The sequence below is a fragment of the Eulemur rufifrons genome, chromosome 7 (genome assembly GCF_041146395.1).
Source record: "Eulemur rufifrons isolate Redbay chromosome 7, OSU_ERuf_1, whole genome shotgun sequence".
In the NCBI taxonomy this organism is placed as follows: Eukaryota; Metazoa; Chordata; class Mammalia; order Primates; family Lemuridae; genus Eulemur; species Eulemur rufifrons.
In genome coordinates, this window is record NC_090989.1 from 161,085,910 (window position 1) to 161,110,765 (window position 24,856).

Consider the following 24,856-nt stretch of genomic DNA (forward strand, 5'->3'; position numbering starts at 1 on the left):
TATGCAGTCTTAATGTCTGGAGCTTCTCTTTATATGGTGTTTGTGAAAACTTAATTCAGCACTGTGACTTTCAGATGTGAATTTCCAAGTGAAAGGTTTCTGCTTGCTCAGCCACTCCATAACCAGATGATTCATAGCATGGCAGAAAAGGGTAACATCTGTTTTCTGATGTGACGTTTACATTATAGTTATATTGACATGTAGTATGACTTACTGTTTAGCAAACATACCAGAACTTTCATATATCAGTGAGGGCTCTCTCTGTCAAAGTTGTTCTTTTCAGAGGCTATACAGACTTAACTGCCATTATTGAAAGCCATTTTGCCCTCCAGGGGGAAAACATACTTTTTCCCCCTAGAGGGCTATATGTGTGTATATATATAATATGTTATATAATTCATCATAATTATATATATAACATATATAATATGTTATATAATTACATTATCTATAATAAATATTATGATTATGTATAATATAAATTATATACTTATATATGTATATAATAAAAATACATATATTAATGCTGCCAGGAGTGTCAAATCATTGTCCATCCAATAGGAATTTCATGCTAGACACATTTCAGAGCAAAACCTGGAGAATGCATTTGATAGGTGATCCATGAGGAGATTATTAAGAGTCTGTTACGGGTTGTGGCATTGACAGTAGGAATAGAAAAGAGAAGACAGTTGTGGGATACTTCGAACAGATCAGTATGAATTGGCAATTGATTGGATATGTGGACAAAGAAGAGGAAAGTGGCAAAGATGACACTGAAGTCAGGCTTTCTTGATAGGCTAGAATGGACTGAGGGAAGGTGACACCTGATTTAGCAAGATGAACTGGACAGGAATGCAGAAGAGTCCTCAGAAGGGGAAAGGAAGGGATGTGGGGTGATCCCTTATAAGGCTTTTACTGTAGTGTATAGTGAGAGATGATGATGGCCTGGATTTGGTGGTTAGCCGTAAAAAAGAAAAAGGAACACACTCCAGAGATTTTAGTTTGAATGTTGGCTTTGGTAAGATTTCTAGAATGGCGTCAGAATTCACTTTGGTGTTACATTGGTTGGATGTGGCCTTTCTTCTCATCAAAATTATAAATCTGTATTTTTGACAGAAGGATTGAAGTGGCTCTCAAGTATGTATTTTAACTGCATAGTTTTCCATTTGACTTCAGACAATTAACTTAGTTTCTTTTCTCTTTTCCACTAGGACTTGGAAGAACAAAGTCGGTTGATAGCTGCTTCCAGTAGACCAAACCAAGCTGGTAGTGAGGGGCAGTTTGTTGTCCTTAGCAGTAGTCAGTCAGAAGAGAGTGATTTGGGAGAAGAAGGAAAGAAGAGAGAATCAGAAGCATAAACTTACCTTTGCTTTTTGATTCATATTTCCCCCCTTGGAATTTGACAATTTCTGTGGTGAAATGGCATAAGGTAACAACTATGTTGAAATATCAAGGAGGAGACTAAGCTTTATATTTACTTGTTTTAGCTTCATTTTAAAAAATAAGACTGAACTTGATGACTTAGGTTTGCATTGATTTTTTCCCCCTTAAACATAATATACTATGCATTAACATTAAATTCCACATGTCTAAAAGAAACCTGTTCATCTCTGCAGTAGATTGCTGAGGAGTTATATTTGCTCAACCATTTTTTTTCTTCAAACTGTGAACTTTTTATCTTGCATTGTAATTGGCTGTGACCGTAAATTATTTATCCTTCAGGCTCAGATGTTCATGGATATGCTCTCTCTTTCATTAGGAACGTTTTGTTGGCAATGAGGAAGCCTTCAGCTGAATAAGTTTAAAACCCTTTATACAGAGAATTCTACAGGTTTGCAGATATTTTAACAATATTAAATGTGCAATAGAACTTTTGTAAAATAATTAGAACCGAGATTTTACACTTAAGGTTTCAAATTGTGGCAGATGGTACTATGGATTTCAGGGCACTTGCTTAGATTGCTCACATTTCTCTGATGTACTATACCTGATGCTATTAGGAAAGATGCTTAAGTGTATTCAGTTCAAGATTGATACAGCCCTTGGCATTTTATTATCACACTCTTAGTTCTCAGGTTGGGACTTCAATTATTGCTGCAGAGCAGTAATGGTTAAAAATAAGATTTTGGAATTTATTAAAAGATTTTTTGTTGTTCAGATACATTTTAGATTAGGATTGATGTGTAAGGATGTTGTAACAGGATGATACATTGTATTTTCTGCATTATGTGAAATAGTTTTTATTGAAAATCAAGTGACATTTCAAAAGAAATTCTATAACAATTATGTTTCATGCTTAAAGTAAAAATTCTCAGAGTTTAGTTTAGAAAATCTAATCTTTTAAATTTCAGACTGATATTCCCAGTATTTTCATAATCCCATGTTTTGATAAAGTACTGAATCACCACTTTATACCCACAAAGGCAAATAACTAATGTATGAGAATAGAGTAATTTGCACTAATTATTCTAAGTACTTCTAACTCTTTAAATGAATAACAGGTCCAGTTCCATGAAAGATTGAAAAGAAATTGAATGCCTGGTACAGTGTAGGAGAATTTGACCAAGGAAGGATTTTAGCCTGGTGCCAAGGTTAAAATATTTCTATACTGTCTATCTTCTGTGTCAAATCTTGATTTCTTTTTCTTTAATCACATTTTTAACATTGCTGATAGAAATCACATTCATGTGTTTCACATGAAAAAGTATCTATATATACAAGTTAAATATATTGAGTAAAGTATTTTACATAGTCATACATTTATAAATTTTCAAGAGGTTAGCCACTAAGACTAATTTCACAAGGGAAACTTTGATACACAGTTTTTTTTCTTAGTTCTGAATTAGAAATGTCATCTGTTTTAGTTCTCAAAACATAACTCGATTGTTTCACACTGTGTATGTACATTGTTTTCTGTAGGAATGGGATAGATAATTATATATAGGATCATGATATTCTTTTTGTCCATGTGCCAAATGGAAATAATCATTATTTAATACTCTTTGACGCCTTATGTTACCAAAATATATAGTAAAAAAGTAGAAATTTATGAAATACTTTATTTTGTGCTTACCAAAGGGAATGCTTTCACAATAGTATATCATTCCTTTTGTTGAAGTTGAAATTTGGAATTTCGTCTGTTGTCGGCACTTAGTCATGGCAAGTCCTGCTTTTAAGACCTTTTTGAGATTAGTAAGCTTTCTGTTTCACTAAATCTTTTGTGTATACAAGTTGTCACCTCACTGAGTTCAGATAAAATCTGTTGCCCTGTAAGGAAGGTGGTCATCATTAGGAGGCATTTTGCTCGTGCTTTGCATGGTAGCAAAGTGCTACCCTTTATTAGCACTCTGGGTCAAAGTGTAGGCTTAGAGTTAAGGGTACTGGCAGACTTAGGGATGCTGGACAGACTTGTTCTTTTAAGTTATGTTTCCATAGGAATTTCCATGATGACATACCCATGTCTCCATGTCCATAGGTCAGACCAAAATGCATTCCAATGCCCAGTAGAAGTCATGAGTGGATTTTAACAATTTTAGATGATTCAACTTTTGTTCTATTACTATTGAACTGTATGAACTATTCCATTACTGCAGATATTTAAGTATCAACTTCAATAAGCTCTTCCTGTTATTAAAGAAGGCTGCCCATGGGTTTCTGCCTAATGTTAAAGCTGATCTTGTTATCCTCCTGTGAAATCTCTTCTAGCTCTGGGATGCTTTGATGGTGATTAGATTTGGAGATATCTTTTCTCAAATTCAGATTTACACTTAACGGTTTTTAGAAATTAACAAACAGCTTTTTTAAAAGCCTACCTAATTCTGCTATGCATTCTGCTACCTATATGAACAGTACTTTTGTAACTATGGTAATGAAGTCAGTTGGTAGGAAACCAGTTATTCCTTCTTCCTTTAAAATTTTTGAAAACTTGCTAACAAGAGACTGAAACTATTACCTCGAACAGAGTCCCCAAAGCTAGTATAGTTTTTGCCACATCTACAATGATTAGTTTATGTTTAATTTCAAAAGAATCCTCAGGCTCCACATTATGCTTGGGAAAAGGACAGTAAGATGTGCATCCGAGGTACTATAACATCTTATGTGGTAAAGGCATCTGGGTTAATTTTGAGTTATATTTAGGAAGCACAGTATTTAAAATTTGAATCTTATTAGACATGCTGACAGACCCTAAGAGCTAGTATATTGCAAAAGCTTCCGCCACATAAATAAAATGAAAATATTAATGTTGGTTTTGACAACAACCTCCTAGCATTCAGAATGTATTTTAAATATTTAAACACACCAATTGTACCAAGCAAGCCCTTCATTTTATTTTTAGCAAGTTTGGTTTACTCTTCCACGAAATTTTGTTCTCCTACTTTAATTAATATTGCATAAACATTTGAAACTGGAACCATATTATACTTTTTAACCAATCTCTTGTGGCTGCACTCATATGTGATTTACTTCAGTTAATATGAGAACTGGGAATTAAGTTATAACTAATGTGCAAAATTGCTTTGTATATTTGGTGATTTTGTAATGTAAGTGAATTGGTTCTTATTTCACTGATACTATTAATCATTGCAATGTACAATTAAAAATCATGCAACATTTTGCTTTAGAATTGGATTTGAAGAACTCAATTTTATGTGATCATGGTATACATGCGGGGCGGAAAACTTATTTTTTCATTTTTGTCAAAATAAGTATTTGCTGACAAGGCTTCAGGAAATATGCTGTTAGAAGATTTTTTAATGTATAATAAAGTCCATGATTTTTGTACAGTCTTTTTGTATGAAGTATTTGATATATACTCTGAATTTTATTTCTCCAAGTAATTTCAGATATTTGTAAAACTATTGGACTTTTTTTAATTGTTAAATTACACATCTAGTCCCATTACAATTTCACAACAGCTAGAATGAAAAAAGAAATTGTCACTTATTGGGAAAAGTTTGTTATTGAAGCAAACAAATTCATCACTGGTGACTTCTTTTTTCTTTTAGCAAAGTAAAGAGACTTCAAGAGACATCAATAATTACCCCAGACGTGTTACAGACGATGTACACTTGCTACTGTCTGGTCCTACTCAAAGAAATTCCTTCAATTTAAAGGGGCAGGTTATTGTGTATACAGTTTAAGTAGCTTAGATCTGTAGTTTTAAGACTAGTGCATATTAATCCTGTGTGCTCTTTATAGTTTCTTATAGCACTTAGTTCTTTTCTTCTCTGGGGAGTTTGTATTCTAATTTGTTTTGAATTTTATAGAAATATATATATACTTTTAGAAGATCCAGGGAGTAGGTGAAATTAACTTTAGAATTATGTAATTTATCTAAGTGCACATATATCCTAAATATATATTCACTTATATATATTCTACTACTCACTCACAAGAACATACCACAATTCGATTAAAAAAAAAAAGCTATTCATGTCAGCTAGTTTTACAGATTTTTTAATGTAAACTGTAAAAAGAATTTTAAGTGTGTCCCTACTGAAGTAGTCTACATAGCCATGAATCCCTGTGTCAGAAAGAAATCATATAGGGTCAGTTTCCCTAAAATGGATGATTTACTGCTAAAAAAAAATTCACTGAGACTACACATGGAACATCAAAGCTATTAGCTGACTGGGCCGTGGTGAAATGGACTACATCATCCTACCTTTCTGTTGTCCATGCTGAGACGCTGCCTAAATGAACATCTCAGTTTCTCTCCTCTCTTTCCACGTGTAGAAACCTGTACTTACATGAAACATAGAATATATAGAAATAAAAATTTACACTAACGTCTTATAACTGCTATCAGTGAGCCCCTCCATGGCCAGTACCAGGTTAGGTTCAGTACAGAAACCATAAGCCAGCATCCATTTGAAAACACTTTTAATTCCCATTCTACTGATCACATTAATCAATAAACGGTTTTGTGGAAAGAAGGGACACGTTTCCTATTAATAATGAAATTTCACTTGAAGGTTCTGTTTCAATTAACTGAATTACCCCACCTCTGTACTTAACTGTACAAGGAAATGGTATCAGACACTAAGCTGGCATTGGGACTTTTGTACAAGAATAGCTAACTTCTAGGTCATGTACTGGGGTCAAAATATATTCAGTGCAACCACTAAAACATACAGTAGTTCCCCTTATCCATGGTTTTACTTTCCAAGCAGTTTCAGTTACCCAGGGTCAACCACTGTCCTAAAATATTAAATGGAAAATTCCAGGAATAAACTACTCATAAGTTTTAAATTGCATGCTGTTCTGAGTAGCATGATGAAATCTCTTGCCATCCCGCTCCATCCCACTTGGGAAGTGAATCATTTCTTTGTCCAGCATATCTTCAACATACAGTATGTATGTACAGTCATGTGTTGTGTAACAACAGGCTTAAAGATGGGGATACATTATGAGAAATGTGGTGTCAGGCAATTTCATCATTGTGGGAACATCATAGAGTGTACTTACACAAACCTAGATGGTATAGCTTCCTGCACATTTAGGCTATAGGGTATAGCCTATTGCTCCTAGGCTATAAGCCTGTATAGCATGTGACTGTACTGAATACTGTAGACAATTATAACGTGATATTTGTATATCTAAACATAGAAAAGGTACAATAAAAATACAGTATTATATAATCTTATGGGACTACCAGTGCATATGCAGTTGACCAAAACATTGTTATGTGATACATAACTATATAGGAAAAAACATAGTATATGTAGGGATATAGGGTATTATACACAATTTCAGGCATCCATTGGGGGTCTTGGAAAGATCCCCTAAGGATAAGAGGAGACTACTGTATTATATATGTACTTCTCTATAACAAAGATACTGTTAAGAATTATCTTGAATTGTTAGAGGTGGCATCTATTATTTTGAGCACATAGAAATTGGATTCATACATTTAATATAGGATCGACATAGAGCTGGCACATTTCAGTTAATCGAAATTTTTATTTGGGCTTTATTTTTTTAAAACTGCTTTTTACAATGCTAGGCATTTATATATTGAGAGGCTATGTTCAGAGCACCTTTTCTTTTTTTTTTTTTAAGAAATGGAATCTCACTATTTTGCGCAGGCTGGAGTGCATGGCTATTCACAGGTACCATCATAGCACAATACAGCCTTGAACTCCTGGCCTCGAGTGCGCCTCCCACTTTAGCCTCCCCAGTAGCTGGGACTACAGATAGGTGCATGCCAACACACCCGGCTCAGCAACTTTTTAAAGAATGTAGGCTGCACTGAGATTTTAGTTGCTAGGTAAAGCAAAAAATGTGAATCTTATGTAACAAGTCAAATTTTAAGAAATACAGAATCAGAATTATACCTTTTCCTCTAGAATGGTTTGATTACCACGTTCCTGTAAAAATTCCTTGTTCATAAAGGTCATATTCTTTGTAAAGGATATATGCTTTTAAACGATTGGGTAATGGAAGAAATGACATGAAGACAGGGCAGCGCAAATGTAAACGTCCCATGCACTTCCGGATCTTCAGGCGGCACAAATGTTGTAGGGAGCGAGGATTTGCTAAAATGAAAGAAATAGGCACATTATCCAAAAGGAAAAAAAAATTGCTTTAGTTTTTAGTGATCTTAGGGTTTAGTTAGTAAATGCATTTGATACATTTCATTTGTTGTGACTAAATGGGAAAGTCGATAGGGAAATAAATAGCTTTTCAGTTCTCATTGCAACCCTTGTTGTAGATACGATTTCAGAGCTATGTCAAGTTAGAGTCCAAAGACTGGCATCAATTGTGGGTATGGCCTGTGAGACCTAAAGTCCTTAAATCTGCATGTATTAGGCCCCACTTGCTCCCCTTTTCCTCAGGGGCAGGCTAAAAACTGAAGATCACCCAGGAGGAAGTGAGATGAAAGAAATTCCTTTTTTTTTTTTTTTTTTTAAGAGAAGAGTCTCGCTCTGTTGCCCGGGGCTAGAGTGCTGTGGCATCAGCCTAGCTCACAGCAACCTCAAACTCCTGGGCTCAAGCGATCCTCCTGCCTCAGCCTCCCAAGTAGCTGGGACTACAGGCATGCACCACCATGCCCGGCTAATTTTTTCTGTATATTTTTAGTTGTCCAGCTAATTTCTTTCTATTTTTTTTTTCAGTAGAGATGGGGTCTCGCTCTTGCTCAGGCTGGTCTTGAACTCCTGAGCTCAAACGATCTTCCTGCCTCGGTCTCCCAGAGTGCTAGGATTACAGGCATGAGCCACCATGGCCAGCCAGATGAAAGAAATTTTTAATTTGACTTAAGTACTACTTTGAAATAATTTGGGTTGGAGAAGGATCATTTGATACCCTCTACAGACTTAGCTCTTAGCTTTTTCTCATCCCTTGTTTTTATTGCCATTTCATAGCTTTTAATTTCTGTGTCTATAGTGTTCCTTCAGAGCCATGGTTTAGGTGGATTGGGATAAAAGTATTACCTACCTATGTAATAAGTAGTTACCTAACAGATTTTATCATCCTGGGAAAAGGTAATAAGTACAAATTAAGTGTAGTTAGTAAAAATTTTTAAGATAGGAATAGTATTTTTTTGGTTTCTTTAGGTCAAGCTTTTAACTAGAATAGAAGAGTGTTCTAAAAAAAAAATGAGAATATAATTAGTATTTTGGTGAAAGTTTTCTACAAGAAATAGACTCACTTAAGATGAAATGTATTTCTGACCACAGCCCCTGTTTTTGGAGCACAGCTTTCAACTTTGAACAGATCCGAACTTGATCAACATAATCAAGCATCACTCGAACAACATTTCCAGAGAGATGTTGCAGCCACGATAAAGTTATTACTTCACAGAACTGAGGGGTAAAAAAATCAGAAGTATGAAAATAAATGAACAGCAGAAAGTATCTGTGGTTAAACATAGTAATCAAAAGAACACTAAAATCAGAGTTGGCAAACAAGATCTCAAATTCCTCATTTATAAACTATGGTCTTGAGCAAGAAAATCTCTTAGCCTTAGCTCTAATATTTGGAAAAATATGTACTGCTTTGCCTTCAAAACTATATAAGATGTAATAGGGGTGTCACAGAGAATGTCACATATTATCTGTTAACCCATTTGATTGGTCATGTGGCTGTGTGAAATAAAGGTGACCTTTCCAGCTTCACTTGCAGCTAGGTGTGACCACCTAAGTTCTAGCCAATGAGATGTAAGTGGAAGTGTGAGCAACTCCCAGAATGTCCTTGAGTAAGGGGCGTGCTGCCTCCTGCCTGCCTTCTTGTTGGCTGGAGTGTGGATACGAGTTTCTTGTGTGAATATGAAGCTCTCCAATTAGAAGGCTATTTACTTCCTGCCTTTATATGAGAGGGGAATGAGCCATCTTGTTAAAGCTACTCTTATTTTGGGGTTTTCTATCATTCATAACTGAATCCTACCTTGATACATGAGGGATAGAACAGTTTCTACCTTTAAGTAATTAATATGCTCTTAGACAAGATACCCAGATAGGAAATCTATATGAACAGTTAGGAAATGATGAAAGATGATATATGCCTAATACCAGACTAATGATGTGGAAAGTAAGTCCTACATTAATCACCTAAAAATAATAAATCATATAATATTAAAATATTTTGGCTTTCACTTTTCACAATTCAAAGTACTTTTTCCAATTCACCATTTCATTTCTATTTCCAAATTTTGATAATATGGATTCAAGTATTTATAGAGCATCTATTATGTGCTAAGCACAGATTTGTAAGCTGAGGACAGTGATGAACAAGAGCTTATGTTCATGTATTTGTGGGGGAGGCACAATCAGTAAAATATTAAAATGATAATTTTAGAAAGAGATAAATGCTATAAAAGAAATGGACAGCATGATAAGAGAATGATTGGGGAAGGAAACTACCTCAGACAAGGTGGACAGGGAAGGGCTTCTTTGGGGAGGTGACACTTGAAATGAGACCTGAAGAGTGGCAACCATTTGAAAAGCCGGGGGAAGAGCTCAAGTTGGGGAAAACAGAAGTGACCGTCTAGGCAAGGGAAAACTAGGATTGTGTGGTGTGATGAAAGCCAAGAAGGAAAAATGTCTCAAAAGGGAGCGGTGGTCAACTGTATTGATAGTGATTCTTCTTTCATTGGAAATGTGACCAAAGGAAACCATTCAATCAAATGTTAGAGCCCAAAGAAATAGCCAAACCTAGGGGTACAGGTATTGGGAACCCAAAAGCATTTTAGTTAGATAACTCATTCAAAGAAAAAGTATAACTGGTATTTAAAACTGCATTCATTCTTCAAAACCTTGCTCAAATATTGCTTCATTTATGAAACTTCCTGACAGTGCTAGGTAGAGTTAAATCAATTTTTCCTCTGAACTATTTCTGTACTTTTTACATCTTTCTATTGTGTTTATTTTATCGTATTATAATTATTTTATCATGTATCTATTCTACAATCTTTCTAACCATGAGCTTCTGGAGAGAGTGGATGGAGTCTATTTATTGCTAGAGTTTCAGGGCCACAGATGATGACTGTAAGGCAATGCAGCCAATGCTGAGGGCTTACCTTAGTATCTTTGATAACTGTAGATGTCCAGCCTTCAAAAGTACAGGAAGGATGAACTTTGTCCCCATGAGGACAATCAAAACATCGCTCTGTGTCATACCCATAATTCAACAGCATCCTGAGCATGACTTCATCTTTCAGTGTGTATTGCAGTGCTGATGGGAAATGTAAAGGATTAACTCTGCAGACGTAGTTGACATTGGCCCCGTGTCTTAGCAGCAGACTTATCAGCTCATAGTTGCCCATCCTGAGGGCAATCTGGAGGCAGTTAACTGGGTCTTGATTAGGCAGAGCTCCAGCACTCAGAAGGAGCTTAACTGAAGAAAGGTCACCATTTGATACAGCAAAATACAACGCTGACTTCCTTTGGTCATCGTAGTGTTTGCGAATCCTCTGATCTAGCATGAAATTCACATCAAACCCAGCCTGGATGAGAAGCTCCAGGCACTGAGGGTGTGCTCCCGCTGCCGCGCAGTGAAGTGGACTGATCCCACTCTGCTTAATGGCAGCAAGATCTGTAACTGGAATCAGTATCTTTAGAGCTCTGAAAAAGAATTTCAAAGTGCATTTCAAAATAGTTTTGTTAAGATGTAACGTTAACCTGTTTATGATTGCTTTATATTAACACTGGATGGTATTAGTATCAGCTGGTATTTAGAACCCCCAACAAATAAGCATAATTCCTTCATTCGAAAGCTCAGATACCAAGTAAAATCAAATGAAACTACTGTTTAGTTTATAAAACTCAGAATTAGCCCAGTCATTTGAGACCAGAGGCTTCCCATGTTGCCTGAGGACCTGATAATAAAAGTTTTATATCTCTTCAGAGGATGCTTGGCTTTACTACTTTCTAGCCAGTCAAGAGTTTCTTATCTTTAAAAGGGGTGTTTAGTTGTAGGATCAGAGAAAAAGAATATAAATTTCCTAGTAGTGGCTCAAAATAAAAGGTAGCTATTACTATTTCTATTATTTACAATAATGTAATGGAACTTACAATAAGTGGCCTCTGTCAGCTGCCACATGAATGGGCAGGTGGCCTGAGCTCTTAGGGATGTTGGCATCAGCTCCATACCCTAGCAAGAGAGTCACGGAGTCTGGATTTCCTCCACTAGCGGCTTCAAGTAAGATGGAAGAACAATCAGAGGCCTGACCATGAGCATTAGCTCCTAAGAGGATAAAGAGTCATGTTATGCAAAAATTCTTTTCCACTGTATTGCTCAAGCAATTAAAAAAATATATCACTACCACCAAAAAGCAATTAGTGAGCGCCTACTCTAGCAAAGCACTAAGAATCAAAGAAATAAAATATGACCTCTTGCTCTCAAGCAGCTTATAAACTAGATGGGGACAAAAAAAATGGCACAAGCAGTTTCTAAATTACAAGCAGGTTGGCTTTCAGAGTAATTTTATAAGTTGTTTGGAACTTGAAAACTAGTAGAAATACTTTGATAAAAGGTAGTTTTACTTCTAGACCAGCCTACAAAAGCCGCCTGATCTCAGCACTCCTACATACAGGATGGTACTAATAAATCTGTTGAACTATATCACTACACCATCTGATGATGCTGTTTTGGTTGAAATGGGCATTTGTTCTAACTTGTTCTTAGAGGACTGTTCATAGTAAGAGACACTGTAATTATTTTTAACTGATGGGGGACTGCTGATAGTTAAAAAGATAAATTGTAATACAGCTTGAGTATCCCTTATTCAAAATGTCTGGGACCAGAAGTATTTCAGATTTTGGATTTTTTTCAGATTTTTGAATATTTGCATACACATACTGATTTAGCATCCCTAATCCAGAAATCTGAAAGCTGAACTGCTCCAAGGAGCATTTCCTTTGAGTGTCAGGTCGCTGTTCAAAAAAGTTTTGGCTTTTGGAACATTTTGGATTTTGGATTTTCTGATTAGGGATGCTCAAACTGTACCCTGCATACTAAGTGTCATGAGAGTGGTGTGGATAGTGAGAGTACAAACACAGGCAAAATGTCTTCTAGACGATCTAGGGCTGGGTTTTTAAGGGGAGCTGGGAGGTGAAGGAAGGAGAAAGGAGTTGTGGAAGGCTTCTCAGCAAAATGGGCTATGAAGAAAAAGTAGCATTTGGATGGACAAAAATTGAAGAGAGCATTCTGGGCACATTCGTAGCTCATATAAAAAAGATATAAGGTTCCAAATAGCCCCATGAGCTAGGACAGACTCCAGAGTCATCAGGTACAGTGGCTGCCCCAAAACCCCATTCCTAGAATGTGCAAATAAAACCTAATAAGCCTCCATTTATTAAGTGCTCACTATGTGCTGGTTCCTTTATGTGCATAATAATTTCCAGACTTCACAACACCCCCCAAAGTAGATGCTAATATCCTCATTTTAAAGATGAAGAAACTAAGGCTCATTGAGTTTACGTGACTTCCCCAAAGAAGCACAACTAGTAAGCAAGGTAGTCAGGATTTGTACACAGGTATTACAGACTCGGGGTTTATTTCTACGATGCCATGTTGCCACTCCAGCAGTGCAGGGCGGTAAAATAATATAATTTGGAATCAGGCAGATGCGGCTTCAAATGCTGGCCCTGCCATTTACTATCTATGTCACTTTGTGCAAATTACTTTTTGTAAGGAGATCACTTAGAGGAAATGCTCACTCACTGACCTCACTGAAGTCAACCCATGCTGGTTTCTTTGAAGATTAGAGGATTTAACATCTGTTGCCTCTCTTCTCTTCTATGCAAAAGGTTACTCTTTCCTCAAAGTCGAAAGAGCCCGTGTTTACTTTTGTTTTTCCAGCTAATGATGCTGGACATCTCTTATACTGCTCATTTAAAACATCTTACGTAAAATGTCTTATGGCCTTTGATTGGAAACCAGCCTTTCCCATACGATAGGAAAGATTTAGGTAAGTCTAAAAAGTACAAGGTTGTTCTTAAGTATAGGGGTTCCTGCCATCTAGAATATTGGAAATCAGGTCCATGTATTGTTAAAGAATGAAATAGGCTTCTAGACATAAGGAGGAGACTAACGAAGATAATTCTAATATTGGGACTTTATTAAATCTTGGTAAAAGTTTGCTTCTTTGAATTAAAACTTTAGATACTACAGTGCTTCATCTAACAGTGTCATCAATGGCGGTCTCCTCCATGACAATAAATGCCAAAGTTCTAAGCCAAGGATCCCTACCAGTGAAATAGGATCTAAAATGGCCGTGGCTATGGTGCTGGGGGCAGGGGAGGGGGCATATGTGAAGGGAAGTCCTGCAACTGGTACCATCTCTGACCCTCACTCTCTCAAGTGCACAATGAGGATGGTACGTCCCTCACAGAGTTTTTAAAGGATTATAAGGCATCATGGATAGCTTAATACCTGTTGCTTAGAAAGTGCTCAGTAATTATAAGTTGCCTTCCTCCTCTCTTGGCATTTTGGTTATTACTAGAGAGAAGAACTAAGACCCAAAGAGAAAAAAATCAGGAAGAATGTCCTAACATCTAAAGCCATTTGATGACAAATTAAACTGCCTCATGATAGCCTAAGCAGAGGTAACATGTAGAGGATGTTGCAGGATCTTTGATTTTATGATTCTAGAAAAACACAACATAAAAAAAGTTAAAAAAAAAAACAAAAAACATCCTCTTAGCATGGTGAGGAAACACTAAGTAAAAGAGTAACCTGCATCTTAGTAATTTTAGGGAAATTATATCACACCCAATAAGAAATTCAATCTCTATTTTAGGCTTTTCAATAGTCAATATTAACACAAAGTTTTATCAAACATTTATATTAGGCTTAATGAAAACGTTAACTTCTGTTGAACACTTGGATCACATTATCCCTTGGCAGGTTGGGACCATACAGAAAATCTTGCCTTTCTGCAGTAACATTTCCATGATTTCCGTGTGCCCGTTTTGAGCAGCTAGAGCAAGAGGAGTGAATCCGTAGGAGCTCTGCGGGTCAATGTGCGCCCCAGAAGCCAGCATAAGCTTCACCATGTCTTGTCTGCCCAGTTTGGCTGCTTCATGGAGAGCTGTCCTCTCGTTGGCACACCGCAGATTGACATCTGCTCCGTGGCTGATCAGCAAGGAAGCCATGTCGTACGAGTCACGCAGAACAGCTGGGAAATGAATGAGAAGGGAGGTGGGCATTATGTTCAACGGGAAGTGGAGGCTGGAGTATCCTATTGGCTGTTGTCCCTCAAGCTTTCTTAAGCAGTTCTCCCTACCCACCCCCCACCTGCCCCAGCACTCCATGTTTAGGAAACAAATTGTAAAATAAGGCATACGTCAAATAATATCAATAATGTTTTCCATCAGTGGGCTGTTTTTCTGTAAGCCATGACCATTCATTGTCTGCTACTGTGGACAATGTGCTGATTATTCACTGGCAGCTTATGTGGTTGAAACACAAACATACAAAATTTTTATTTACCATCTTTATTTTCTCAAGAAAATGGGAACTTAAATACTCAATACAGTCCTGGAAATGCTTGTAGATGCTTTAAAAGAGGAAAAACAAAACAGCAACAGAACCTACCTCAGCAAATTACTAAAACGTAATTTAAATATGCATGTTTGGGTGAGTGGCTGAGGCCGTAGAAAATGGTTTTGGCCTCTGTTTCCCAAACCTATTGTGCAGAAAGCCCCTGGAGGTTCTTAGTGAAGAAAATGATTCTGTCATTAAAGAAAAAATACAATAAAAGACTTGGGAATGCTGTATATTCTAACACCCTCTTCAAGATTCATTTTGTACATTGGTATATTGAAGCCTCTGAGAAATCTTAAGTTAAGCAAGCCTAAACTTGCTTAACTTTGACCCAGCATTTTCCTTGATCTATCAATGGGGACATGCTGTTCAGTTACCACAAAAATGGAATCTTTTGACCTGCTGAACAGGCAGAAGTCAAGAGAGGAAAACCAGTTCTTTCCACCATCATTGTTATGACAGGCTTCACAGCCTCATGTTTTTTACATAGGTGACTTTTACACACACAAGATAAATACTGCTATTATCCCAACCTTATAGACGGGGAAACAGGTTTAGAGAGGTTAGACCTGATCCAGAGTTCTCTTCACTATATGGTATTATGCTATATAGTTTGAGTGCTTTCTCAGAGAGGGCTCTTCTTGGTGTTTTTTCTGCAAATGTAAAGCCTTAGAGAGCATCTTGAGACAAACCATGAAGGCATTCCAAATCCCAATTTTTGGCAGTACTCTGTTGCTGTTCTCTTTTTAATCTTTAGTTTTTGTTATGATAAAAGTTATATATATGCAGAATTTAAAAAGTCAGTTACTGTAAAGTCCACTACTGTTTCCCTAGCCTTTTTCTTCTTCTCCAGAGGCAGCTTTTAGCAGATTCTTTGATATTAACTTTTTTTTTTTTTTTGAGACAGAGTCTCACTCTGTTGCCCCGGCTAGAGTGAGTGCCGTGGCGTCAGCCTAGCTCACAGCAACCTCAAACTCCTGAGCTCAAGCGATCCTCCTGTCTCAGCCTCCCGAGTAGCTGGGACTACAGGCATGCGCCACCATGCCCGGCTAATTTTTTCTATATATATTTTTAGCTGTCCATATAATTTCTTTCTATTTTTAGTAGAGATGGGGTATCGCTCTTGCTCAGGCTGGTCTCGAACTCCTGAGCTCAAACGATCCGCCCACCTCGGCCTCCCAGAGTGCTAGGATTACAGGCTGAGCCACCGCGCCCGGCCAACATTTTTTTTTTAAATAAACTTCTTGTATTGCTATTTTTTGAGTTTTTGGTTTTGGTATAACTTAATGACTTCTCACCATGAAAAAATGAAGATTTAACTTTCTTTTCTCCTTCTGTCCCTACCACACATACACATTTTTCATCCAACTATCCTTCTAATGTTTTTATAGTGTAATTTTTGTTAGAGAAATATTGTGTTTACCTTATTATGTTTGCTATTCAAAGCTGGACTGTAATTATATTTCCTTTTCTGCACATCTTTTTGTTTTCTCTAGAGTTCATACTTGTCTTACATTTCATTTGCTTAGTTTTCAATTTGCTTATCATTAATTCAACCCCAAACTCTCTAAACTGTCTAAATCTCCTTTCAAGATATTCATTCCTGGCCGGGCGCAGTGGCTCACGCCTGTAATCCTAGCACTCTGGGAGGCTGAGGCGGGTGGATCGCTCGAGGTCAGGAGTTCGAGACCAGCCTGAGCAAGAGCGAGACCCCATCTCTACTAAAAATAGAAAGAAATTATCTGGCCGGCCGGGCGCGGTGGCTCACGCCTGTAATCCTAGCACTCTGGGAGGCCGAGGTGGGCGGATCGTTTGAGCTCAGGAGTTCGAGACCAGCCTGAGCAAGAGCGAGACCCCATCTCTACTAAAAATAGAAAGAAATTATATGGACAGCTAAAAAATATATAGAGAAAAAATTAGCCAGGCATGGTGGTGCATGCCTGTAGTCCCAGCTACGCGGGAGGCTGAGACAGGAGGATTGCTTGAGCTCAGGAGTTTGAGGTTGCTGTGAGCTAGGCTGACGCCACGGCACTCACTCTAGCCTGGGCAACAGAGTGAGACTCTGTCTCAAAAAAAAAAAAAAAAAAAAAAAAAAAGAAATTATCTGGCCAACTGAAAAATATATATAGAAGAAAAAAAAAAAAATTAGTCGGGCATGGTGGCGCATGCCTGTAGTCCCAGCTACTCGGGAGGCTGAGGCAGTAGGATCGCTTGAGCCCAGAAGTTTGAGGTTGCTGTGAGCTAGGCTGACGCCAAGGCACTCACTCTAGCCTGGGCAACAAAGCAAGACTCTGTCTCAAAAAGAAAAAAAAGAAAAGATATTCATTCCTATCCCATCATGATCTTGAAGAAGGAAAGGCCTCTCCCTGGGGCCTCCTGACCTGTTCCAGTCTGGACTTCAGTGCTTAGTAACGTATCATCACCCTAGGATCGCTGTTCCCATCATCTCTGGGATCTTATTTGCCTACCACCTGGGTTGGATCTCCTGGTTCCTGGATCCCGAGCTTTTGTTTTTCTAGTTTACTTCCATATTGGTAGCTTCCTAAGAAGGCGATGTGAAAGATGAATTTTTTGAGATCACCTATGTCTGAAAATATATGTCTTCCATGTCTTTAATCTACCGTCAGATTTGATAGTTTGGCTAAATATAGAAATTTAAGTTGGACACAATTTTCTCTCAGAATTTGTAAAACTATTCTCCACCAATTTATTCACGCTTTTAGTTTTACCATTGAGAAGTCTAAAACCATTCTGTTTTGTCATCTTTTGTATATGATGTATCCCTTTGTTTTCCCCCTTCTCTTAGGAAGTTTGTAGAAACTTCTTTTTGTCCCTGGTGGCTGTGTCTTTTTTTTAAAGCTTTTTATGCTTTTTTTGTTATGATAAAATGGGTTCATGTTCAATGAACTTAGAATATATATGCAGAAAATGACCCATAATCCTACTTCTTTGAAATGATTTTTGTTAATATTTTCATATCTATCCTTGCATTTATTTCTAATATTAAGTTTATAGAAATGATTTTTAACCACATTTTGTTAACAAATTCTCTACTAACTGGCTTTTCTGCATTTATACTGTTAATTCACATTTGGATGATGATCCTTAGTCCCTCAAGATCCTAAAACACCTGAATTTATCCATCTCACTATTCATTAACTAATTATTGGCACTAAACGTGTGTAAGGAATCTTGCTAGATGCCAGGGCGCTGAATCAATATGAATTCTGCCTATAACTATTTACAATGTGCCATAGAAAGTGCTCTAATTGCCCTGAGACTGGAAACAAAGTGCTAAGGGTGCTGGGTCATTTGCATTTCATTCAGCTGCCACTTAGTGTGCCCTTTCATTCTGGAAACACAGGTCCTTCATTTTAGGAAATCATTTTCTTGACTTATTTCATTGGTAATGTATTGCCTCCACCTTGTCTGTTCTCTCAGTCATTTCCATCATTCACATGTTGTTCCTCTTGGGTCGTCCTTCTAATTTTTAAATTTCTTTTCTTTCCTATTTTCCATTTCTTATCTTTTTCTGGAAGCTTCCCTAAACTTCAACTTCCAGTATCGTTATGAGTTTTTAAAGAACATCTTTTTGTTTTGGTATTTTTTTTTTTTTTAGTATCCTGTTCCTATTTCATTAATTTCTGAAGAAATTAATAATAATTTCACTTTACATTTTTATTTTCCCCAAATAATCTGTTTCCTCCAAGTTGCTTATCTGTTGAAGACTTTCCTCAGACACCCTTTGGCTCTCTGCTCATGATTAAGAATTGGGGACTAGGCCGGGCGTGGTGGCTCACGCCTGTAGTCCTAGCACTCTAGGAGGCTGAGGCAGGAGGATCATTTGAGCCCAGGCATTCGAGACCAGCCTGAGCAAGATTGAGACCCCGTCTCTACTAAAAATAGAAAGAAATTATATGGACAATTAAAAATATATATAGAAAAAATTAGCCGGGCATGGTGGCGCATGCCTGTAGTCCCAGCTACTCGGGAGGCTGAGGCAGGAGGATTGCTTGAGCCCAGGAACTTGAGGTTGTTGTGAGCTAGGCTGATGCCACGGCACTCTAGCCCGGGCAACAGAGCAAGACTCTGTCTCAAAAAAAAAAAAAAAAAAAAGAGTTGGGGACTAACAAGCTGATTGGAAATTCTAAACAGTGGATGGGGCTCATGGGTTGTGGGCTTAACTATAGGTTGATAACGTTTGAGCCATTTATTGGCAAACTCCCAAAGTCATTATCTTTAGATCTTTCTTCTTGTGCTGGTCAAATTTTCCAGAGAAGCCTCCTCATAGAGGGTCAGGGGCTGGCTGCCAGCTTTCTGGGTAGCTGGAGTTGGGGAGGGCTGGGTGGTCTCAGCCTATGTTTGCTTAATTCCTTCAGTATTTTCAGTTTAGTCCTCCCACCCTCGCCTTAAATCCTCTGGTCCAGAGACTCTCCATTTAAGCTATGGAGAGAATAAACCTCCAGAATTCTACTGGGGGCGGGGAGGAGTGTCTAGAGATCTGACTACCTGCTTCTTAATCATTTTCCACCAATCCTCCCATTTCAGCTGCCTATAGCCACGCTCCACGGGGTAACTTTGCTGTCCTCTTATGTCTCACACCAGAGTGAACTGGTTTGAGGAAGGCACCACGCAAGATGAGCTGCTCTCAATTGGGCAGAGATTTTGCCTTAGGCACCTCACAGGCAGCCTACAGAAAGCTTTTTGAGGGTCAAAAAGCTGGTCCATTGGGACCAGAGGGACAGTGCTCCAACTATGTCCCTCCCAAAAGCTGCCTTTGAAACCTGTGGGCATGAAGGAGACTCAGAGCCCCCGACTCTTCTGCAGAGACAAGGTGTTCATTACCTGTAAGAAGAGGAGAATTGCCTTCGAAATTCTTAGCATTCGGATTGCAGCCATTCAGAAGAAGAAAACTGGCATTTTCTAAGAGGCAATTACTGATGGCCAAAAAAAGTGGTGTTTCACCATTGTGGGTTGTTTGCTCCCAGGTGCTGGGTTTTGAAGCTGAAATAGCACACAGGTTAAGATATAGGAATACATTTTAAATTTATTTCTTAGAATCATGAAGAAGAGTAAAAGGGAGTTTACCTTTTAGGGTGATTTCCAAAACATTCCTATTTATTTGCACTGCAGCCCTATGCAAAGGAAGCCAGCCGATCTCATCTGCTTCATCAAAAGCAGAATGGTACTTGGTTAAGTGTGACAATGCATCTGCCTTACCTATTAACAAGTCAAATGAGAACAGATTCACTTTTGGCACACATACCAGGCAGCCAATGTTGCCTCTGAATTCCACCACCAGATTTAGTGTGTGAGACAACAGAATTCTAGCACCACCTTTTAAGAAAGACAAATTCCAAAGGCATAGGACAGCCAGTAAGGCCTGCCATCTAGCATTCCATACGACCTGGGCCTGTGAACACCCATCCCCGGTGTCTTGTCACATACAGAAGAACAGCTCCCTCTATGAGGAACCCTGGAGCTCTTTGCTAAGTTGTGTTGACATATTTTCTCCCAGAAAGGCCACATCAGACTCTTGGCAGTCAGCTGGGGACCCCCATAGTGTTCCGCATTTGGAAAAACCTGCTCCAAGGCTTCTGGAGCTTCAAGGGAAATGCGGCCAGTTGTCACCATCACATCTTACTGCAGTTAAAGGAGATAGAATAGGAAGAGTACTTAACTGTCTCTATTGTTTCAACTATCTTCTTACAGTCAGCGCTCAAAAAGGAATGGAAGCTGCATAGAAAAAAATACATATGTAATTCCAAAACAGAGGCAAAAACTAAGGTATCTGACAAAGATCAAAGGGAAAGGGTGAAGGCAGTAATAGTTAATCAGGGATGAACTCTCACATGAGGCAATGACTGAGGCTTACTAGAAATACTTCTATTTGCAAAATGTAAAATATTGTAAAATGTTTCCCATGTCTGTCTTCTCTCAATAGACTGTCAGCTGCTTTAGGGCAAGGACTGTGTGAGGGCCTGGATCGCAATAAGCCCCCAGTCAGTGTTTGCTGAACTGAATCAAACCTGCCTGGGAATGAAATGTCACATTATTGCATGGTAAAATTTAATGGCCATCCTGTAATGTCAGTAATTCTAGCAAAAATTATTTAAAAAATAGTAGACAGTCATGGTGTGAGTTTTTAACACAAAAGTATAGGACTAGTGTGTGGTTTAGAGCACAGACTCTGGAGTCAGACTGCCTGGCTCTTCATTTACTAGCCCTGTGGCCTTGGGTAAGTCACTTAACTTTTCTGTGCCTCAGTTTCCTCACCTCTAAACGGGAATAATAGTAGTACCTACCTCACAGAGAAGTAATGAGAATTAGAATTTAAATGAATTAATATTTATGAAGTGCTTAACATAAAAGTGATCACTCCATGAGTTTGTTTCATTAAAAAAATACCACAGGATTGATGTACTTCATCATCTCTCTATTTATTTATATTTTCTTTTTTAACATTTTTTTTATCCCCTGGCAAGTACGTAGAGCAATCTATATTTAATTATAAAATCTCCCAGGGTTAAAAGACATTTATCCTGTTTTACCTCAAGCAGGCAAATAGAGATCACCATCCCAAGCAAACTGGGTTTATCACCCCAGTAAAAACCATGGTTCCCACCTCAAGGGCTTGAGGCTGCAGATCACAGGGAGTGTTCGACCAGGTGTGCTTGACTGCCTATAGCCAGGGCCATTCTTACACCATGGAGGGACCCACCGGTCCTTTTCTACTGTTACCGTAACAGAACTCTGAATCCACACCTTCAGGAGGGGGTAATCTCTCCTGGGTTTAAGTTTACATAATTCCACCTTTTGATTTGAGTAGATCAAAGTCTGGACCCCATCCCCACCTACCCCACTAATGTTGAAAATAACTTTCTATGTGTCTTGGTTGGATTTATGCATTTCTTTAGCTCCCTAAAGACAAGATGTATCAGACCTTTCTTCTCTAGCCCTTCATAGCCTCATTTATTTCTTCCTTCTGATACCTAGTCTGCATCTCCTCACCCAGATTTGCTGCTTACCTCCTTCAACTATTTTTTTAACTGCCTAATTAAATTCTGAATTCTTTCCAGATTTTTCCTGTCTCATCAAACATCATGTCTGATATATATTTAAATGACAGTTCCTTGCATTCCGACCCTCTCTCCTGTTTTTGTCACAACACTAGGGTTAAGCTAATGACAAGTCTCAGCTGTTGAATACAGTACTTCATACATTGCCAATGAGGAAACCATTACCTCTCATCCTCAGGTGCACGTTGTGTTGTTCCTGGCTCGTAAATATCCTGTAAACTCTGTTGAATGATGAACTGAGTGTCGAAATCATCCTCTAAGTCTTCATCACTGGTGTAATTATCCATGTGAAACGCTGACAAGTTTACTTTAAAATCAGAATGAATTAAAAACATTTTCCAGTTGTGAAAAGATTATCAATTGCTTAAAATTATAAATGAAATGCAGAAAATTAGAAAATTGATAGGCTTGATAAATGAAGAAAATACAAAATTTAGAAAACAAAATATTCATTTAAAAAATTTTCCCTAAATTTACAACAAGTTCTCTGAACTGCCATAGATTCAACATAAATTAGAAGTTTCCATAAGTAGCCATTTACTTAAAGCTTATTCAGGAAAAACAACCTTTCATATAAGACTTAGATCAGTGCCATTGTAACATTGATAATGCTCATATTGATGTATTTTAGACTTGCCTTGTGAGTTTTTCTCAGTGATTGTAGCACTCACCCAAAATATCTTCAGAGTGTTCCGCTGAAAATAATATTTTACTTAGTAAACATGTTATAGGAATAAATGTACTCGTGTAATACAACATATAATAGGAATAGCAGTAGCAAAAACAAATGTATTTTATTAGACAATATCTAAATGGCTTTAAAAGAACATTTTCAGTTTTAGCATAAAATAGGTTTCATCACATATGAAAGACTCGTTTACCTTTTGTTATATCCTTTAGGACAGCACTGAAGTTTTCACTGTTAAGGACTAGCACATGTAAGCCTCAGAATTTTCATTTCTATTTAGGATCTCCACTCCCCTGTAGTGACCATTCCATTAATAGCTTTACTATAAATACTTGATCATAAGACAGTCTGGCACATTCTCCTTGTTTTTTACATGTGGGTTAGCTCTCTTTGGAAACACGATCTCTTTTCTTCACTGCTGTAATTCATCAAATTTAAAGATTAAATATTTTATTCCTGGCATAAAATGCTTTAGCAAGGGGCTGGCCATGCAAAGAGAATTCATTCTCTTAAGACTCACGTGCATAGCCACTGCAAACCAGAATCAATTTTCCACTTACGAGAGGCCAAACATTTTGCTCGGACTGAATTATCAAAAGTGACTGTCCCAACAGTCCAGATTCACTGGGTAGCTGTACCTGTATTTTCCATGTGCTACACAACTGTGGCCTTACGTGTCCTTGGAATCCTAAAGAAGGAATTAACTCTACACAAGACAATAAAATTTTGACTAAAACTTTGTTTTGTTGAAACATTTTAAAATCGTTAATATACACTAAAAATAGCAAAGGGACCACTTTGACATTTCCAATTAAATATGCAGCAAATGCCAAGGTGCACAATGTCACGTCAGGTATAGAGTTAGGGGTGCTCTCCAGCCACCTGACTGCCTCTGTGAGTCAACTTCACTGCTTTGTGTTTCCTTTCCTAGTCACAGGGGTACTGTGAGCCATGGAACTAAGGTCTTAAAAGTATGAAATAAGGGGTTTAGTTACGTAGTTGTTTTTAATATTTTCCTTATTTACAGTTTCTTAATTTATGTATTTGAAATGTTTGTGCATAATTCCTTCAGGTAGGTGAATGAAAAGTAAACTATTACTGAAGCTGAACAAATGACTTAACTTGTAAAAGAGATAATTTCTGATATTAGTTGAATTTTATTTAATCACTCAAATCTTTTTTTCACATACATATCAAACTTAAAAAAGAAACTAAATAAAACCTTCAAAGATTTTTCATATGCTTCCAACAAACACTTCTTTTCACATTTTTCTTCCACACACAGGTAGAGTCTGGCTGTAATCTCAAAAGAATCCATATAGAAGGTCATATTCCAAACAAGAGTGGTATATCAAGGAGAAGAACAATGCAAAGACCATTCCAAAGACCATTTAAAAGAACAACATCAAGATACTTCATTTTGTAATATATATATATTTTTAAGTAAGTGAAGACAATATACTTTTTTTTACTTCTTTCAGATGTTTTCTAAATTTGTCCAGTTTAGTCATCCAATTGACAAAGCAAAGCAACCCCACGTTTGATCCAGTGTTGAGTGGGTTGGTCTGTTTTTAACAACATTGCAATGACAAAGTTAGTAGAATGTCCTGTAGTAGAAAGAGTTCCTTTCCGCTCACTTGTCTTATACAGGGGACAGACATAGGCATCCGACTTTATAATAAGAGACTTTTCAGCTTGAAAAAAAAGAAATACATTCATTTGATAAAGAGAAAACAATTATTCTAGGTACTAGAAGAACAACTATTTATCTTGCATATAAAATGGCCAGTACTGAATCTAAGATCATTATTATGATATTTAAAGGTTTTTAAAGTTTGTTGAAAGTTTGGTATAATATGTTTGTGAAACAAGGTGAGTGATTGCACATGATGCATGATTCTAGGTGTCGAAGACAGGAATTGATTTTTTAAGTTCTGATCTCTTAGCAGGCATGAAGGAACTAAAGAGGGACTTGGGAGGGAAGGAGTAAGAGAAGGAGAGGGTAGGGAAGAGGGAATAAAATACAGTAAAGGTAATGGGGGAGAACTGAAAGGAGAAACACAATCGCTTAGAACTCTAATACAAGAAATCCATAAATTAG

At 37.5% G+C, this 24,856-nt stretch overlaps 3 protein-coding genes across 3 annotated transcripts in view; 1 reads left to right on the forward strand and 2 right to left on the reverse strand.

The window, feature by feature from the left end:
• APPL1 (adaptor protein, phosphotyrosine interacting with PH domain and leucine zipper 1) overlaps positions 1–2,034 on the forward strand; it is a 30,728-nt gene extending 28,694 nt beyond the window's left edge. The window contains exon 22 of the mRNA XM_069473727.1: positions 1,212–2,034. Coding sequence (XP_069329828.1) covers positions 1,212–1,358 — 147 coding nt within the window. The 3' untranslated portion in view covers positions 1,359–2,034. The remainder of the gene's footprint in view (positions 1–1,211) is intronic.
• A 5,325-nt stretch (positions 2,035–7,359) lies between these two features.
• Positions 7,360–22,354, reverse strand: ASB14 (ankyrin repeat and SOCS box containing 14). Its single transcript, XM_069473728.1, has 10 exons — positions 22,233–22,354; positions 20,670–20,724; position 20,464; positions 20,077–20,208; positions 19,834–19,992; positions 14,375–14,620; positions 11,514–11,685; positions 10,520–11,063; positions 8,654–8,807; positions 7,360–7,538 (listed from the first exon to the last, which is right to left on the reverse strand). The coding sequence occupies exons 1-10, from the start codon at positions 22,352–22,354 to the stop codon at positions 7,360–7,362; spliced, it is 1,764 nt and encodes a 587-aa protein (XP_069329829.1).
• A 1,904-nt stretch (positions 22,355–24,258) lies between these two features.
• Positions 24,259–24,856, reverse strand: part of DNAH12 (dynein axonemal heavy chain 12) — a 162,454-nt gene continuing 161,856 nt past the window's right edge. The window contains exon 73 of the mRNA XM_069473730.1: positions 24,259–24,449. Within this exon, the coding sequence (XP_069329831.1) occupies positions 24,259–24,449 (191 nt within the window). The remainder of the gene's footprint in view (positions 24,450–24,856) is intronic.

Excerpts from the sequence above, each read along its gene's own strand:
- ASB14 (XM_069473728.1), bottom strand. The coding sequence starts at position 22,354 with ATGGATAATTACACCAGTGATGAAGACTTAGAGGATGATTTCGACACT. Across the intron at positions 19,993-20,076 it reads TTTGGAAATCACCCTAAAAG|CTTCAAAACCCAGCACCTGG; the intron begins GTAAACTCCCTT and ends GTGCTATTTCAG. Across the intron at positions 11,064-11,513 it reads GCTGACAGAGGCCACTTATT|AGCTCTAAAGATACTGATTC; the intron begins GTAAGTTCCATT and ends ATTCTTTTTCAG.